At 37.3% G+C, this 20,259-nt stretch overlaps 1 protein-coding gene across 1 annotated transcript in view; it reads left to right on the top strand.

Annotated features, from left to right (window-relative positions):
- Positions 1 to 2,111: 2,111 nt before the first annotated feature.
- The window catches only part of PCLO (piccolo presynaptic cytomatrix protein), a 329,508-nt gene continuing 311,360 nt past the window's right edge, over positions 2,112 to 20,259 (top strand). Inside the window, 2 exon segments of the mRNA XM_021689841.2 lie at positions 2,112 to 2,368; positions 8,176 to 9,793. Coding sequence (XP_021545516.2) covers positions 2,112 to 2,368; positions 8,176 to 9,793 — 1,875 coding nt within the window.

Genomic DNA, 20,259 nt, shown 5'->3' with positions numbered 1-20,259 from the left:
TTGCTCCTGCGACAGGAGGGAAGGAGAAGGTGAATGCACATGTCTTCACAATGGGCTATAATAGTCCCATCTTACAAATTATTGGTTTTTGTTTAGTCTCTGCGCATTACTTGGCATATCGATTTTCACTTCTTATTTCTTATTACTTTACAGGCTCCTTTCCACCCATAATGGGAGAGAATATAGAGTTAACAATCTGCTTTCTAGTTTAATCCTTATTCTGAGGCTAGATTTTGAGTGTTCATCTTATTATTTCTTTAAGCCTTGTGGCTTGTGAATGTAAACTTATCAAATGTATTTTATTCTCACAACACTTGAGCATACTATGAAAAAATAATCAGCACATGAATCTTCTTCTTCCCTACCTCCATCCAGCCTTAGTGAGCCTTAGGGCTCTCTAGGCATTGGAGCAACTACTCATTTTGCCAGAGATTCAGGATTACGTACCAATTATCTCCTTTTTTGAAGCAAACTTATTTCCAGGCAGTATGATGATTGTGTATTTGTCTCCAGGTGTGGCTATCAGAATGTCAGGTTGCCTCTGGTCATTGGTTTGTGTGAGGTGAAAGCATGCTCTCTATTTAAAAATAATGTATGACTTCGCAGTTTTGGCTTTGGAAGTCATATCTCAGTATGTTATGAGAGAATCAAAGTTTATGCAAAGTTTTTGTAGGAACCCAACAGGTAATGATACTTCATCTGATGACTAGACATCTTTAAAAAGCAGCACATATCACAAATTGTTATAACTGTGCCATTTTTTAGTTTTGATACAAGTGGAATGCAAAATATCAAACTATTATAACGATTATTGTAAAACCTTGGAAACTTTCTGAGCAACTTATTCATTTCTGTGTATTTATTCATTCCCAGTAGTTAGCTTTTGATTTTCTTTAACCTCAACAATTGGGACATTAGGTCCATTTAGTTAGCCAAGGTGGAGAGTAAAACTTGGGCTGCATATCCAGTGCTGAACTAAAACATCTCCTTCTAGGAAATGTAGTAGCAAGAAGAGTTTGTGTGTTTGAGAATGGATGGGAAGTGGGTCTGAAAGAACGGTTATTAGTGATACTTCTGCTGCTAACCAGCTATGTGCCTCTATATAAATTAACTTTCGGGGGTCTCTCCACAAGAGAAGAATTGAAAAAAAGGTACTGAATTCATATTTTCAAAATTTCACATCACTTTAACATTTTAATATTCTACAATCTGAATCTTACTACAGTATCCCATGCACAATTTCCCATAATCCTCTACTTTTGTGTCGTCCCTTTAGGGAACAATACAGTGACAAGCATTCAAAAACTTTACCACCTTACTGATGCTGTATCTAAGATTTTAATGTAATTATTCTGGAAAAGTCCTAAATAAAAAGCTCCAGTTTTAGCTCCTTTGGGAGAATTTGTCCCAAAGGTATCATAGGTTAATCTCCAGTTACCTGAATCCATTCCTAAAATCCTAAAAAACCCTTCCTTAAAAAAAAAAAAAAAAAATTGAAACTACAGATCCCATGAGTCCAAAGAAGGGAACAGATATTTCCCCTGCAGCCCCTCCCTGCCCCTTGAATGTAGTTCGCTAAAACTCAGGTTGAGGCATCCTGAAATATGCCTGAAAGAAAAGCCGGCTGTTTCGTCCCGGTTTTCAGCAGCGCTCTCCCCAGGCTCCTTTAAATCGGTGCGAGAGTGAGGAAGGATACAGAGAGACGCCGCGCGGGATAGGCGCGGGCGCGGCCTAGGCGCGGGCGCGGCCATCACCTGTTCCGAGACGGGCATGCGCACTGCGAGGGCGCGGGCCGGGAGGCGGGGCGCGGTGGGAGGGGCGGACGGCGCCCGGCTGGCACAGCTCAGACGTGCTTCTCCCCGGCTCGGGGCGCTGAGGCGGCTTCGGGGAGTTGTCCAACATGGAGGAGGCACCGGCTGCGGGCGTCACCTGTGAGCGGGACTAACACCCGCCTGGCATTCCGGGCAGCGGTGCCGGGTCCCGAGCCCTGGGACTCCGCCGCCTGCACGCCCCACGGCGGACCCCGGCTCCGGTTGCTCCTCGGGCCGCGGGGTTCCCGACGGGGACGCAGCGCAAGGAGGGAGCGCGGCGGCCCCGACTCCCCCTGAGCCATGGGCAACGAGGCGAGCTTGGAAGGGGAAGGGCTCCCGGAAGGGCTGGCGGCGGCGGCGGCGGCGGCAGCAGCCGGAGGAGGGGCTGGCGGGGCGGGGAGCTCCTTGCACACCGTGATCCCGGCCGGCATGGAGGCGGATCTGAGCCAGCTGAGCGAAGAGGAGAGGAGACAGATCGCCGCTGTCATGTCAAGGGCGCAGGGGCTGCCCAAGGGAAGCGTCCCCCCGGCCGCTGCGGAGCCGCCTTCCATGCACAGGCACGCACAGCATGATGTATATGTCCGGGCATATATGTACAGCTTCCCGTGCACATATGTGTCAGCCCGTATGTGCCAGCACGGCAGTACATATATGTCGCTTCTGTTCATTTTATTCTCCCTAATGGGGTGACGATAAGGCGATCATAAGCCTTTTGATGGGCAGAATAAAAATGATGCATTGTAGAGTTTCTGGTGGGATAGTCAAGGGTTGCATTCTTGGAACTGTGATTTTAGGTTGTGATTTTTGGCCCTTTGGAACCTTTTCCAAGGCGTGGAGAGACGCCCTCCAGTGTTTTACTAATCTGGAAGTCTTCCATTAATAGAAAACGGACGTGTTGGGGAATGGATAGAACTGGGTGTTCACCTGTCTCTGTTTAAACCTCCTCAGTCATTTAGGCATCTTTTTCTCTGTGAATGATGTCTGAAATATTTCTGTAATAATACCTTTAATTCCCCCGGAGGTGATTTGTCCTTCCTTCCCACCCCACCCCCAGAGGAGAACAGGAGCTGATTAGGTAGAAGGTATAGAATGAATACACCTTTTATAGTCAGTGAAGGACCCTAAAATATGTTGTGGCATTAAACAGATGGTTTGGTCGCAGCAGACCAGGTGCTGTACATGTATTTCTGAATCAGTATATGCTATTTTTTAAACTATTGTTCTTTTATATGCAAAAGTATCTTAGTTGGTGGAAAAACATGTGAATTTGTGTTACCTTAAGATTAGTTTCCAATACATTTTAAGACAAAGCAAATAAGTGACAACTTGCGCAGGCAATTAAGAGCTATTCTGTAATATTAACGTATTAATTTCCCTCTCTAGCTCTCCATTTTCCTTCATCTAATAAATTAGTTGTTTTCTAATTAGAGTAGTAAGAGGGTATAATCACTGTGCCTGCCTTGCCTTTATTATTGTAAACAAACCCTTTAACTTTACACCCTCCCTTCTCTGTCCGTTGTCCTGAAACCATTCCTGCTTTATGATAATTGAAGAGAGACCTACAATTTTCATTAGAGATATTGGAAATATGAAAGATCTGCATATCGTAGGTGTAGATTCTTAACCCCTACTTCATAGAAGTATTCTAACTTGGGAACTATCATAAGTATATGCGTATAATTTTGTCAAATATTTTAATTTAACATAGGAGAAGTGTAACGGATAGTTGCAATATTTTTAACATAAAATCTTAAATGCTTAGAATATATCAGCTAAAAACCCTATGTTCTTGAAACAAAGCCACTACTGCTAGTAAAAACTTGCTCCTTTATGTTAAATGTGTTTTTCAACTTGTAATATATGGGGCTATTTCTTTGGTATAAAGTCTTTTTTATCCATTACCTTAAGTATTAAAGCTTATGATATGCACCATTTTTCTCTACTGGTGAAAACCTGACTTGGAAAAAATGTTGAACGTTCATATATTAGATTTTCATAGGGATATAATGAGGTACAATACTTTTATTAGCCTTTTAGAAATGTATTCCAGCTCTTTCACAGTTTTTCCTAAGAGGTACATGCAACAGGTTTAGCATGCTGGTTACACAGACCAGGAAAAAGTGTGAGCTTTTATTTCTGCATTCTTAACTTTTCTTCTATTCAGGGGGTGGCTGAAAAATAACAGTTTCACCCTATTAAACTGGTTTTATGCTGTGCTTATGTCAGATTCTGCATTGATAATTTTGTTATAGTAGAATTTTTATTAACAGATAATCTGTGGCCTCAGCAGTTATTGGTGAAAGCTTCATCTACCTGTATAAACAATGTATTTCTGATTTTTGAGACCTTCTTATATTTTAGTGAAAGATTTTTATAGAATGTACATAATTTTTAGAACATTATTATCCTTGGATGTGATAACCAAAGAAACACTTGGTTTATCATTTAGATTTTTAGAAGACACCAACTTAAGTATGTATAAGAAAGTATATCCAAATTATTTAAAGTCTGAAGAGGTTAAGTGTGTCAATTAGAGATGGTGGTTTTGTTTTGTTTGTTTTTGAATAAGGGTTGAGAGCCCAGAGACCTAGGTTCTTGTCCTATTAATTTTAACAGACTCATGACAAATTATGTATGCTTCTCAGCCTAGCTGCCTCAGTTTCCTTGCCCCCAAATAAGGCATATGACACTTGTCTTACCTATCTTGTAGAGTCATTGTGAGGATCAGTTACAAATTGACAGGGATGTTTTTGTTTGAATTTTAACTTGAAGGGAATCTCTAAGTATCAGAAGTAGTGATCTCAGTATCAGCAGTGGATGGCACTGGCAATGGTGGCTCCAGACAAATTGTATGTTGAGTTCTTCACTTGTAAGTTATTTTGATGTATCTATATATGTATTTTTTATGTATATGGAAAAGCCAGTGCCATGTAGTGGAACTTCCACTCCCCTCCCTACCCCCACCAGAAGTCTCGATACCAGATATGGGTGACTAACTAGTTTTATAACCTTGGAGTAATCACTTAGCCTCTTTAAGCCCTAGTATCCTCTACAGTATAAAAATGAATAGCTATCCCCAAAGTTGCTTATATTTCTAATATCAAAAAATTTTATGTGACTCAGCACTATCAAGTGTCATTGCCTATTGTGCTCCATTAAAAAAATTTTTTTTAGCATTCCAACTGCTTTTACATTTGTATCCGTGAATGTATGTTTACTTCATTTGTAGCTGAAATATTTTTTCTGCTAATCTATGAAAGAAAAATTCTAATCTGGGGATGACAGTAGTAATGAAAAAGGAGGTTGTACAAAACATGGGTCGTTACAAGCTAGAAGTTACAGGTTACAAACAAAATGCTTCTGGATTTTTGATTAATTGAAGACACAGAAAAAGGCAGTTTTATCATTTGGTCTACTCTTTCTGTGTACAGCTACAGATATGAGAAGGGCTTTACTGAAAAATGCTTCTGATTGGTAGAATATTCTATAGGAATTCTGACTGAATTCATTATTTTCTTTAGTATTCTTTTGGGCCTATCCTACTGGTAGACAATTCCACAACCGTTTTTCTTCCTAGAGTAGCAGGCCAAGTCCAGGTTCCAAATGCATGTAGAATTTTTCCATTTATATCTCAGAACAACCATGAAGAATTTGAAAAGAATTCAAGAAACATTGTCTAGCATAAAACAAAAACCTGATTCATTCATTGATTCATTTATTCATTGTCATCCACCTATTCATTCGTTCATTCATTCATTCATTCATTCATTCACGAGACACACTCTAGTTAACAGGTTTGGTTCTAGTGATGCAAAGATGAGTGAAACACTTTCTCTAGGAGGTCACAGTGTAGGATACAAGACACAGATTGCATTTTAGTTGTTTTTCTTTTTGACAGAGCAACTATTACACCAAACAAAAATTCACCAGAAGACCACAGTTACCTGAGACATCTTTATATTTTTGTTCAGTCTTAAGTCTGTATATTCTTTTAGCGATTTTCTATTTCTCACATCCATGTTTGATGTTTACTTATATAATTCTAGTAGCTGAAGTTAGTTTAAATTGTGGGGCAGTCTTTATAGCTGTATCAGTTTTCTCATGGGGATTTTATTATACAACTTATATTTTAGGAGGTACATGCAATGATAATTTCTGCTGTAAGCAGCTTGCTTTAAATTTTAGTGTTGATATCACAAATATCTGGTATTCACAAAGTTTATTTTTTGTTTTGTACATATGTTGGATGACGTGCAACAACACAAAACAATGATTAAGTTTAATAGTATTTTCAAGAGAGGACAATTTAGTAAATTAAGAATAGATTTCTTTTTTTGTACTCTTTAAATATAGGTCTCTAGGACTCTACTAGGGAGCCAATTAAATAATATACCTAAATAATTACTTATGAGATAGGAACTTCTGTAATGAAGTTCCTAAGCATATGCCCTTCACGAGAGTGGTAGATTTTATTAATTGAACGTGGAACATTTCTAGAATAATGTGAAGATCTAAACAGTGAAATTTTTGAAAATAATCTATCTTAGGTTGTTTACTATAGCTCTTCTATCTTCCTGTGTAAGGGAGCACAGAGTGGCCTGTAAAGAAACATTCAAAATTATTTTCTCCAAATGGAAATACATAGTATTTTAAAAGATACCTTAGAACCATTGGAATTAATTAGGGTAACAATTTTAGTTCCTTGTTTAAGTTATCTAAAGTTTTTGTAACTTTTTTTCCTGGAGGAAATTGCCAAAACTAAGAATTCTGTTTATTCAACTTTTATTAGAAAATCACTTTTTGCATATGGTGGCTTTTATAGATTATTTCCCTCTTATTTTTTGCTATTTAGAAGTAATACTTCTGTATTTCTTTCTACAGTACCTTATAACTTGATCTGTCTCAAGTTTCTGTGCCATTTGGGGAATTTCAAAAACTTAATTCATATTAAGTACTAAATAATTTGAAATTAAAAGTTTATAATCTGGCCCATTAGCAGGTAAATTTTCACAAAACAAATTAAAACTTGTAGAACTTTATTGTGATCATCTCATATTTTAAGTGCTACTGAATAACTGTTTCTTTTTTCTTTTAATGAAAAAGAAAGAAATCTTTTTCCGAAGTTAAAAAGCTTCATGTATCAAATGAAATACTCGTAATTTTATTTTTATGTAATCCTAATAGAGCCTATTCTTATTAGTTACCACTTTATCAGTAAAGAATGGCTTATTTAAAAAAAAGTAATGTATTTGATTTTTGGTTAAAAGTATAAAAAATCAACTATTTTAATTATTTAACCATAGTTATTTCAAAGTGATCATGTTTCCAAAACTATTTAAAAAAATTCATCGTGTATGTTTGTCTATGAATTAAAAGAAAATTTGTAAGTTAGTTATGTTCTTAAATCTTTGTCAATAATAAATAGTATTACTAATAATCTAACAGTGGCAATAGTAAATGTTATAGAAAACATTAAGAGATTATTATGTATCTTCTTCTGAGAAAAGTAACAGTACTTTCGAAAGTAGGTTCATAACCAGCTTGTTGCTAACTGTATGCCCGCTGTATCTCAAGCTTCTTTAAGCATCTGTCATTATTTTGCATAGAGATCTCAGGTTAATAATTAGCTATTGGAAAAATAATTAAATGACATAACATTTTTCTTCTACAAGAAATACGGAATTGTTTCTCAAAAATTTCTAATTGAAGTAGGACTTCTCATTTTATAAAGTTTAATAAGGATAATATTTGAGGGATAATATCTTTTCCAACAGAATAAAGTTGAATAGATTATCAACTTTCTCAGTGTTCCTGGAAATGCATCATGTAACCTCTTTTACTAAAAAGTTCCCCGATGTCGTGTGCCATATGTTACTAATGTAACTTCTTGTTAACAAGTAAAAGAAAAAACAGTTGCAACAAGCTCCCACATTTTAAAATGAATATTCTTATATCTTGGTGCTGCTAGCATTTGGAAGAATAACATTCTTCAAACATGAACATACTAGAACATGGCTCTGCATTGGTTTATTGAGTTGATATATTTAATAAGGTTTTAAGGATGGCCAGATTCTATTAAGTGTAAATGTAAACTATTATAAGTGATGTCTAACTAGGTATCTTAGAGTAGCAAGTATTGGCTTTTCCCCCTCTTGTTTACCTTGTTGAAAATCTCTATCCACATAAAGAAAGTAACAAAGACTTGAAGGATTTTATGATCATTTACAGGATGCTGCAAAAATGTGTTCTAGTTATATCTATACATGCGTAATTTTGAGGCTCTAAGAAAGTAATGGCTCGTTAATATTATTTTGAGTTGGGATACTTTCCATTATTTTTACTTCTTTTCATTTCATTCTTCTAGGAAGCAAGAGTTGGAGAGTAGTCATCCTCCAAAGCAACCCGGAAAACCGCCGGACCCTGGGCGTTCAGCTCAGCCTGGTCTCAGTAAAAGTAAAACTACAGACACTTTGAGGTCAGAGCAGAAGTCGCCTGGAAGGAGTCCTTCCACTATTAGCTTGAAAGAATCAAAGTCCAGAACTGATTTGAAGGAAGAGCACAAGTCTAGTATGATGCCTGGCTTCCTCTCAGAGGTTAACCCTTTAAGTGCTGTCTCCTCTGTTGTAAATAAATTCAATCCTTTTGATTTGATATCAGACTCTGATGCATCCCAGGAAGAAACTGCCAAGAAACAAAAAATAGCTCAGAAAGAACAAGGCAAACCTGAAGGAATCACAAAGCCTCCATCACAACAATCACCTAAGCCAGGTCCAAAGCAGCAGGGACCTGTGAGGGTCCCACCACAGCAGGATGGCTCTCCCAAATCAGGATCTTCTCAGCAACCGGAAAAGATGAAATCACAGCCCCTAGGGACAGGCAAGCCAGTTCAGGGGCTTACCCAGGCACCTCAGATAGACCAGGCACAGTTGCCACTTCAGAGAGATGCAGCCAGGCCTCAGACTAAACAGTCCAATGCTGTAAGGGGAGAATCAGTTAAACCCTCAGTGCAAAGCCCAACCAAACCATCTATTCAGCAAGCAAGTCCTGGAAAACCTTCAGCCCAGCAACCTGGACCTGAAAAAGTTGCCACACCACACCCTGGGCCTGCAAAGCCCTCAGCTCAGCAACCAGGGCCAACAAAGGCCTTAGCTCAACAGCCAGGGACAGCAAAGCCCCCAGTCCAGCCACCAGGGACAACAAAGCCTGCTGCTCAGCAGCCTGGGCCAAAGTCTTCAGCTCAGCCTCTTGGGCCTGCGAAGCCTCAAGCTCAACAGGCTGGGTCAGAGAAACTTCCATCTCAGCAGCCAGGGCCAGCAAAGCCCCCAGCCCAGCAGCCAGGGCCAGCAAAATCCCAAGCTCACCAACCTGGGCCACAGTCCCCAGCTCAGCCACCTGGGCCTGCAAAAGCTCCTTCTCAGCAGGCTGGGCCAACAAAGTCTCCGGCTCAGCAGCCTGGGCCAGGAAAAACTCCACCTCAACCGCCTGGCCCAGCAAAACCCCCTCCTCAGCAGCCTGGCCCAGCAAAACCCCCTCCTCAGCAGCCTGGCCCAGCAAAACCCCCTCCTCAGCAGCCTGGCCCTACAAAGCCCCCAACTCAGCAGCCTGGCCCGGCCAAGCCCCCTCCTCAGCAGCCTGGCTCTGCAAAGCCCCCTCCTCAGCAGCCTGGTTCTGCAAAGCCTTCACCTCAGCAGCCTGGTTCAGCAAAACCCACTCCTCAACAGCCTGGCCCAGCAAAGCCTTCAGCTCAGCAATCTCCAAAGCCAGTAAGCCAAACAGGAGCTGGGAAGCCTCTGCATCCATCGACTTCTCCATCTGCAGCACAGACTCCAGTACAAGGCCTCCCTAAAACCATCTGTCCTCTTTGCAATACCACTGAACTTCTGTTGCATGTTCCAGAAAAGGCCAATTTTAACACATGCACTGAGTGTCAAACCACTGTATGTAGCCTCTGTGGTTTTAATCCCAATCCTCATTTAACCGAGGTGAGTGCATTTATTCATTGTGTTCATGCTCTTAAACCATATCATCATCTTGTGCAAATCATGCTTAGTTTATTCCTGGTATCATAGAATGACATTGTTTTCCTCTCATTCTTTCCTTCCTCCCCTCCTTCCTTCCTCTTTTTCTCCTGTGCTAATTGTAAATTTAAAAAAAGTTAAATATTTTCTCCCAAGAATAAGCCCAAAATATTGCCAGATTTTCTGATAAGTTTGGCATATAAAGTAAAAATGAATCAGTTCAAAGATGCTGAGCACTGACTCATTGCACTCTGTCCCGTAAGATCCACACTATTTATTGTGTAGCATACAGTGATATTTATTGTTTAGTATGCAGTGATACTAACTCTTAAATTTATACTCCAGCCTACCCAACTTAAGGTACTCTTAACTGGGGTCATATCTGTGCTGGGAAAAAAGCAGACGTTGTTTTCACATTATAAATACAATTTTAATATAAAATTGAAAAAAATTTTCCAAACTGTACATCCCCTTTCCCTGCCAGTGATTTTGATATAGCTGTGAAGACATGCTTCACTCATTAGTTGAGAGTCATTTATAACAGTATAAGTCAGTTTGTGGAGTGAAGAAGTCATGAGATCAGGTTCACCACTGATAGGTGTCTTCTCAAGACCACAGTTTATATCTTCAGGGCTTTTGGTAAGCCTTCCTGACCTATCAAATCATAAAGGGGCCAGTAGTGACACAAATGAGCTCAACATTGCTTACTGTGAGGATAGAAAAGTAATTCTCAAGAAGTCAGTTAATGTTAACCCAGCACTTAAAGGCACTGAATAAAAAAATTAATTAATTAATTAATTAATTAAAAAAAAGATTTTAATAGGTAGAGATTTGGGGACATTCAGGGAGAAGGGGTAAAAAGCCCAAACAGCAAAAAAGCTCAGAAATCTCTGGAGTTAAGAAGTAACATAGTGAAGATGAGATAATAATAAAAGTGAGAATAGAGAAGCTAGAAGAATACGTTTTTAAAAGAAATCTGGTGGCTCCTACCCGGTGAGAAGGCACAGAAATCACTTTGTCTGGAGGACAGCTGTTAGTGGGCTATGTGTGCATTTTGTCTGCGAACAGCCAGGAAGGAACTGACAGCAGGCAATGAAGAATTATGTGATTTAAAGATCCCTGAGAGAGGAGACTTGTGTACCCTTGTTATAAATGAAATCTATTTTATGATAATAACAGCATTGATGATTATTGGTAGCTCTTATGTTAGTTTGGATACCTACTGTGATGAGAGATTAAAATGATGTAAATTAAAAATGTGTTAACTTCTGGTTGTTTTCTGAAGTATCATTTACTCTTCTTATCCAAAAGTCCTATTAAGTACCTTAGCTTTTCAGATAAGCTCTCTTTAATATAACATTGCGATTAATAAGAACATGCTGCATTCAAATTATTGCGGAAATTGGATTATAAGTAGTTTGTTTATATAGTTGTAGCTTTTAAAATTTTGGCGAAGATACGTTTCTGCTCATACTATATGATGTTGATAGGAATGGATGGTAATGACGACTTCAAACAAGAGATGATCATTTCATAAAATGTCATTTTTTTGGCAATTTATAAAGCAGAGGCATGCAGTTGGACTTTGAAGCCACATATATTGTTAGAATACCTATTTATATGGAAGACATTTTAATACATGTTTGGAAGGATATAAAGATAACTAAAACAATGCTGTTTTTCACAAGATCAAAGTGTATTAGGTGAGATAATACATGCAAAGGGCAACATAATATGTGGTCAAATGATAAGAGTTATGAGAGAGATGGACAAATACTCTGGACTTCAGAATAAGAACTGTCCTTTCCAGTGGGTGAGATTAAGAAAAGTTTCATGGAGAAAATGGCATGTGAGCCATTTTGAGCTAAGGTTGGATACTGTTTGAACAGATGAAGGGCACGAAAGGGGGTGATGATTTGGCCCAAAACCTAGAGCCAGAAAAACATAGGGTGTATTTAAGGAATCAGAGGTAAATCTAGGTTGGTTGAAGTGATGGGGGAAAAAAATAGACAGTGAGATTGGAGAGAAGTCGAAGTCAGATTTTGGCCTTCCACATTTAGCAGGTTGCGGTGAATATTCTGCTTTATGAAACTTACCTTGATTAATGTAGTGGTACATTCAACCATTCATTCTGCAACTTTGTATCAAATGGCTGTTGTGAAGCATCCCTGAATGCTCTGACAGAATCAAGAATTCATTGGATGTGGTCTTTCTTCCAGGAAATAAAATAGGGGAAAGAAAAGTTGTACATGAGAAAGAAAATGAGAAGTTACTATATGAGAAGTAACTTTGTATAAGACTTTACAGTTGACACAGTTCTTTCTTGTTTTATCAAAATTGAATTTCCAAATAATTCTATGGGCAAATATTCTGTTGACTAACAATGAGAAAACTAGTGTTCAGGTGGTTACTATGGTTACTTTACTTGGTAGGATCATCCTGATTGTAAATAATCAAGCAGAATTCAAACCAAATCTTCTGATTCCAAGTGATTAACTTATGGTAGGAACAGAGATAAAGTGCTATGAGGTCAAAGGAAGAACATATCACTATCACTGGTGGGGCGTGCGTGGGCATCACAACTATCTTCATGAAAACAGAAGTATTTGGGCTGGAAATGTGAAGAATAATAGCAATTTGGACACTTACAAAGGCGTTGGGAGTGTGGGGGCAGGTGTATCTCACTAGCTCATTAAAGGAAAGCATTCCTATTATCGATGAGATGAGCTTGGGCTAGTCATTTAAACTTTCTGTAGGAAGGACGCCATTTGAAATATGAATATAATAATGTATTCTCTGCCAAACACATTGGGTTATTGGGATTCTCTGAACATTTGCATGAGAAGGTATTTTTAAATATATTAAATGCTTTTTAAGTTGCAATGTAATGCAACATGGATAAGATTTAACTTTTAAAGTTTACTCTCAACTTTTTTTTTTTTATACAGATAGACTATCATAAGTTGTTGGATTCTGAGGTAGCGATCAAGAGCCATTTGATTTGTAGTATTAATAATAACATTACTTTTAACTTTTTTTTTTTCCCCATAAGTAAAAATGTCATCTGGGTTCTGGTAAGAACGTACCTTCCCTATTCTGTGCACCAAATGGCCAGTTCCTCACTCCTGAATCATCAGGGGTAAAGTTGGGAAATTGAGCTCTGTATAGAGGCAGAGAGCTTCTGTTTCAAGAGATAAGACAGATGAAATTTTGGGAATAATCACCACTTCTGAACTCTTCTATATATCCATGAGGAAGTGAACTTCTCTGCATCTTCTGAAGAGGATGTAACACTCTGGGTCTGATTGTCCTCAGATATTCAGATTGAGTAAACAGTTCTTCTATGCAGGACAGAGACAGAGGGCGGGACGTTCTTTAGTGCTTTAATTTACATGGATTTATTTGCAAGTTTGATGTTTATATGCAAGTAACTCAATACTGTTACTTTCGTAGTCTATGGGTTAAATAGAGTACTGCTCTCTTACATTAATTCTTGAAAAGACTAGGAGGATTACTCTGATATTTTTTGTTACCGGCATATCCGAATTATGACTATATTTGCTTAAGAATATCATGGCTCTTAAATGAGTACCAATCAGGGGATGGACGATTAGAGAGGTTTCATCATTCAGACACGAGCTTTAGGGAAGGGGATTTTTACTTCCTTAACTAAATTTGTCACCTTCTCCTACCCCTGCCTGCCACACTCACACACACACACACACACACACACACCCTCACACCCTTACACAATTCAAATATCTGTGTGAAGAGGATGGTATTTAAACCGTCCACTCTGCTGGCTGTCAAGATGTGTGCTGTTCCAAATAAACCTTAAGAATCTACTGGCTCTAAGCCTAGACTTTTGATGCCAAGAGGAGTTTATAGCTATCTCTTCTTGCCAGTCCATTAACAGAATAAATCTCAACAATGCAGGTTCTCTCTTTGGGCTTGCTTTTTGACACAGAAACTGAACATTTGCTTTCTAAATAGCAACTAAAGCGGTTTTTGTTGCTGTTTTTGTTGCTGATTTACTTTATCTCTTTTGATGTGTAGCCTGGGGCAAGATTTAGGGAGAGATTTAAAGACTTGTCCCTAATGTCTAATAATTCTCCTGGCTTTTACCAAATTTTGTAATGTTGATAATGAACCAAATGCCAGTGATGAAAGTGGATTTAAGGTGTTTTGTGGGGTTTTTTTTTTTTTTTTTTGGTCATATTATTTTTGGTCATGATGGCCCATATGTTAATCAGTCTCTTGGCTGATACCAGATATTTTATTTAACAAAAACATGGCCATATTTCAGGAGCTAAAAAATAAAAATAAAAATCCCCCAAAACAAACATACCTAGATGTGCATATAAACTCTCTCCACTTATTAAAAAAACAAAACAAAAAGAAATTCTTCAGGTCGGCAAAATGGCCTAACTGGATACCTCTTTTAGGTGGATGGGCCTGCTGTGTGTTCCATTTCCAGTGAGGGAAACCAGTGGGGAGAATCTGTTAAGAAGAACTGGTGATAAGGAGGGTAGAGCTGTGCCCAATGTCAGGAGGCTAGAACCCGTGGAGATAGAAAATCAGTTAAGACCTTCCTGATGGTGGAGTAGCTGGAAGAATGTTTAGAAAAGGGAATATTCTTTTTAGTTGCTTGCTGATGTAGCACCAAGGTCTTGCACCTCTAAGCAAAGAGTGCAACATTAACATAAGATAATAAAAAAAAAAAAAAAAGGGAAGACTGGGCAGAGTAAGGGCACCTCCACTCTCTAAGTCCCACTGCTTAAAAGATTGAATGTATAGTGGTTCCAGAAAATGGGAAAGACCACCAGTAGTCTATAAGTTGGCATGTTGAATTCCTAGAAGATAGAAAGAAAATGGGAAAAAGATGACAGAAAAAGAGCCAAGGAAACCACCGTACAAGTGGCTTCCTCAGGGAATCTCTGTGAGCTCTAAGCTAGGAATGAACAAATATAGAAAGCAGTCATGGGTTGTGGGTAGTGATCAGACAACAAATTAAAGAACTGTGGTAGGAACAAATACAGCCAGTGGACACTTTTCTAATCTCCAGTGGGAAGACAGTGGGTAGGGAGAGGCTTTATTTTTCCTTCCCTCTAGCCAAAGCCAAAGCATTCTCCAAATGAAGGGATGGGCTGCCTAATGGCCCCTCATGAGAAAACTAGGGTCTTTGGAAGAGGATTAGAAGTAATGCCCTTTTCACACAGGAGAGTGATTTAAAGGAAAAAACAAACAAAACATTATTCATCTGTGAGTCAACTGCACTGATCTCTTACTGTCCTATCAAGCTGTCCTTACCTGGGCACTGACCCTCTGCCATCCCGTTTTCCTATTCAAAGGAGAGACTAATGGGGAAGCAGAATGTTCCACAAACACAGAAAAACCTCTTTGATAACCTAGTAAATAATGGAGACATTCTCCACAAATGACTGATTTGAAGAGACCAGCTTGAAATTTTAGCAGTAATTCCACACGAAGGACCTAGGTGAACTAGTGAAAAATAAAACAACAAAACACCTGACCTCAGGGAAGAGTTCATTCAGGAAATATAAAGAACTTATAAATTTTTTTCTTATTCTTGAGAAATATTTAAGAGGATATTTCATAAATAATTACCACATTCAAATTCCAGTGGGTCCACTTGATGGTCTGGAAGAGATCCAGGATTTTTCCAGATTGTAGAGCTGAATTAAGACTATTAAAAATTATTCAGCTACTTACTGAGCACTTACTGTGTTTCAGGCACCATTCTAGACTCTGGGCATATTAAGAGTGAACAAAGTAGACAGAAATTCTCCCCTCCTAGAAAGTATATTCTAGTAAGAGTGACAAATAAAACATATGTTGTGATAGCTGGTAATGAATGTTATGGAGAGAAATGAAGCAGCAGAAGATCAGAGTGTGGACCTTGAGGGGAGGGGGTTGAATGGTGGGGTTCCCTCCCATTGAAGGATTAGAGTCTGGGAATTGATGGATAACTTGGGAATCTGGAGTTTTTAATGGTGACTAAAAGTCTAATTTATGTATATAGTCCTAACTAAAGCTTGGGTTTGGGAGTAGGTAAGGAAGGAAAGGGTGGGGATGCACCCAGAAATGCGTAGAATTCTGAGATGTTCCTCTTCATTACTTCCTATAGTGATGTAGAGGCTGGGGAATGGGTATTTTATCTCCCTGTGGGGGCTCTTTCTGGATGCCTGCCCATAAAGTTGTAAACATTTTGGGGAAGTGGTTATTTATAATTCTGGGAGCTCTGGGGCTCTAAGAGAAATATAAAAATCATTACGAGTGTACCTAAGAGCCCTAATAGGAGTTCCAGAAAGAAAGAATCCAGATGATGGAGGTAAGCTCTTCAGATTATTACAGGCCTACCACTGGCCATGCAAGATGAATAAAATGACTGATAGGTACATCTTGAGGAAATACCAGATTTCCAAAGATGAAGAGAAAACCTGAAAGACTTCCATAGAGAATAATGGTATCATCTACAAAAAGATGAGAAATCAAACAGCTACCATGCTTATTATCAACACAGAAGACAGTAGTTAGGGAGTGATTTCTTTAAATATCCAGATATGATGATAAGATGGATTCTGTGCCCACGCAAGGTATCAGGAGAGAGTGTGAGGGCAGCTTAAGAATGTTCTAACACATGAAAGAATGCATACAAGTTATCACTTCTCTCTCTGTATATGTACATGTGTACATATCTATACATATATCACAATTACTGGAGGAGGTTCTTCTATTTAAACGGAAAATAAAAAGAATGGGATGGAATAGCTGACTCTAGCCCAGAAATGAAGAAAACTAGAAAGACATTAAATCAATGCTTTCCAAAATGTGATTGCATAACCATGGCGGAATGTGAGATGATATTAAATGGTACAGAAATCAAGCTGAAAAAGTTATATCTTATTGCGTGTTAAGATGTATAGATGTATAATTAATGCATTAAATATAATTTCTTGGATATTGCTGAAGACAGTCCTACCCATAGTGGTAATGTAAGGTTGTCTTGAAAAACTAGCTTTTATAGCAAGGTGAAAATGCATGATGTTTTAAATTTATAAATTGAAACTTGCTCGATACTGTAATGGCAACCACTAGAAAAACTCAAAGTATAACTTAACGCTGATTGATTGTGAAGAGTAAAGCTTGGTGGCAGAGAGAAGATTTTACTTTCATGAGACCAGTGCTCTAACCCCTGAGCTACGGAGCCAAGATTTTACTTTTAATATACCTTTTTGTACTATTTTTTTAAGCTTGTAAATTCATGTTATAATTAACATTTGAGTAATTTAAAAAATCCTCACTCATCAAATGATTGGTTGAACAATTATATGATGTGACAGGATGGATAAAGAATTTACATTGTTGATTTTTCACCTTCAGCCTTCTACCTGGCATTCTACTGGTTGAAATTACAAGAATTTTGGGTTCTAAATAACAATGATGATTTGAAATGCCTTTATGCCTATGATGGCAAATTTGGTTAGTTTTTAATACATCCTTTATCACAGTCATGTGTGCTTTAACTGACACTGTTTTTATATGAATCCAGTGAAGAGGAATACATTCCCTTGATTCTAAGTATGAGGTTCTTATATTCTAAAGATAAAGGACTTTTTTTTCTCTTCTCTGATAATCCATATGGTATCATTAACTGTATTTAAAACAAGAATACCCTGACTATAAAAAATAAATTTATCTTCCTTTAAAACAGTTTTCAAATGAATTTGAAGGAATGGAAATACCCAATTAATCATTTAAAAAAATCTATGTTATTTTAATATGTTTACAAACGCTGTATTTATTTAGCTCTCATTTTCGACAAGATCAAGTTTGCAACATCTTTCTCATGACTTGGATGTTCCCTGTATAAAATAGCCTTTTTTTTTTTTTTTTTCACTTCCAGCTTTTAAATGACTAGATGTTTCAGGTGTCTTTCTGCATATCCAGCTTTTAGAATATCTACCAAGGCTGTTGTTACATATTATTGCAACTGGTATGATGATCTGTATAGCTCGGTAAGAACAGATGTTCTGCTGTGAAAGCAGATACCTACACCTAAACAAAATCATTTGCTGGATCAGTAAACTTAGTACAGTGATGGGTTAATGTGCTCATTGTTCACATCCCTTGAGAAAACATATCTAACACTCACTCCTATTTCGTATCTTAATTAGCTTAGATAAAGGTAAGCTCTTACTTACAAATATTTCAAAGATAATACATTGAAGACAAAAATGTAATTAATCTATTCGAAGTTTATAATTATTTTCCTTAAAAATGCCAATATCAAGTGCATCAATAAGGCATCAGATCTGGAGTGTAGTCCTAGCTGGATCCCTCACACATGTATACTCTTGCTGATATTCCTACGAATTTACTTTGAAGTAGTTCTAGTTATCTTTGATAAGAAAGCAACAACTTTCTACAGTTTCTTGCCTTTTTCTTCAGTAAAAAGGAGATTGATCTTCCGTTACAGAAAGGAGAGTTCATAGTTTGAACACTATGTGTTTCAGACTATGCACTAGGCCCTCTATATGCATTTTGTCATTTAATGCTCTTTTAATAAGGTGGTATCCACATTTTGAAGATAAGTAATACAGAGCGTAAAGAAATCAGAATTCATATTGTAAAGCAATTTGAAATCTTCAATGTTTCTTTGTAAATTAATCATCAGATGGCCCTTTGGAAAAGTGGAAACAATGTGGGATTTTTAGATTTGGACAATGTGGATACCAGCCCTAGCTCAGCTACTTACTTGTGATTTGGTCAGGTCGTTCTTTTTTTCTGAGTATTTAGTTTTCTTATTTATGATATAAAACTTTTCCTAAAGTCAAAATCACATTTGTCAATATAAGTGGAAATGCTTTGAAATTGGAAGTAGTAGATAACATTATTATTAATCTTTATAAAAATTATGATAGGCAAATAAGGATAGTGCCATCATTATTAACTCCATTTGTCAATGAGAAAACTGAAGTTAGGGACTTTAGGTGATTGCATGGTCACAAAATTACTTAGCAGTGAATCTCATGCAGGAAACTGGATCTGCTGACCCCAAATTCAGCATCATTTTTTTTTTTTTTATAGGAGACCATGTTGCCTTTAAATAGACCATTTCTTAAATTTCTAGGTTGAAGAAAGAGTGTGTGTGTGTGTAAATTTTACATATTCTTATAAAGTTAAAAAAATTAACTTTTTATTTTATTTTTGGAATTTAGCGTAAACAAAACCGAGGTCCAAGAACACTGGTTTTATACCTTCCTACTCACTTGCTGAAACCAGAGTTTTATGTTGCTGAATTCTTTTTTGTTCTTTAGGAAAACTGTGGGCTCCTACTTTGAGCTAGCCACTGTGTTAGGTTTTGAAAATACAGACGATGAAGTTGATAACTTTGTTCACTGTCAGGAACAGAACTCAGAGTCCAAAAGGAGAGGCAGTAATTTAGCAAATGAAGATAGAATTTTGTTTGTAAAATATAATATAATAAATTTTATAGAGAGAGACCTGGTCTCACCTGAATATAAAACAATAAACCACTTTTTCTCTAATCAAAAATAAAGATTTAAAAAATCAATTGTAAAACATTGGATAGAAATATGGCATTTCTATCATTTGTTCAGTAAAGTCAGAATTTTCAGTAGAATTCGTGGAACAACTTTTTAGGAACAGATTTCTGTTTATGTAAAACAAAAGAAGTCAGTGACAGGCTTTATTATGTGAACATGTGATTGGGAATTCTATAAAAGTTGGGAAAAACTTTAATATGTGGATTTATGTGTTTTTAAACTTGACAGAGGAATGTTTAAAAAAATGATCAGAAGGAAATACAGGATAATGAAAAATGTGGATAGGATCTATGAAAAAAATTGAAAATAATGTAAAAGTGATTAAATGTAATTTTAAAATCAGATTGTCCTTAAAGACATTCTTGGAAATGGGCATATATATAACTATATAAAATTTGAATAAATTATAAGTGGTTTCCATTCATAGAAAGCTAAAAGTGGCTAAAATCCTCATGCAATTTTATTGTTTTTATACTAGATTTAATATACTTTAAGCATGTCATATATATTTTTAAAAAGCATTTTTTTTCCTTTCCAGCTCAACAGACAAGTGATTATCTTAATTCTAGTTAGCATCTGATTGAATTAAAGATACATAGCTTTCAGCCTACATAATGAGTTCACAAAGTTTAGGTGACCCTTGGTTCTTTTCACTAATGGAATTTATTTCTTCAATTTTTAAATGAAAAATAGAGGACAGTTCAATAAACTCTTTGCAAATACAGCCTAATTGGAACTCTTGGTTCACAGGCTACAAAATTGTGTGATAGCTCAAGGTGTGTGTTAACATTCAAGGCATCAAAATTGGAATTCGCCATATAAGAAGCAGCTCAGAAGTGT

Source organism: Neomonachus schauinslandi, chromosome 12, assembly GCF_002201575.2.
Source record: "Neomonachus schauinslandi chromosome 12, ASM220157v2, whole genome shotgun sequence".
Classification (NCBI taxonomy): Eukaryota; Metazoa; Chordata; class Mammalia; order Carnivora; family Phocidae; genus Neomonachus; species Neomonachus schauinslandi.
Note: the sequence above shows the minus strand (reverse complement) of the source record. Positions and strands in the feature narration are given on the sequence as shown.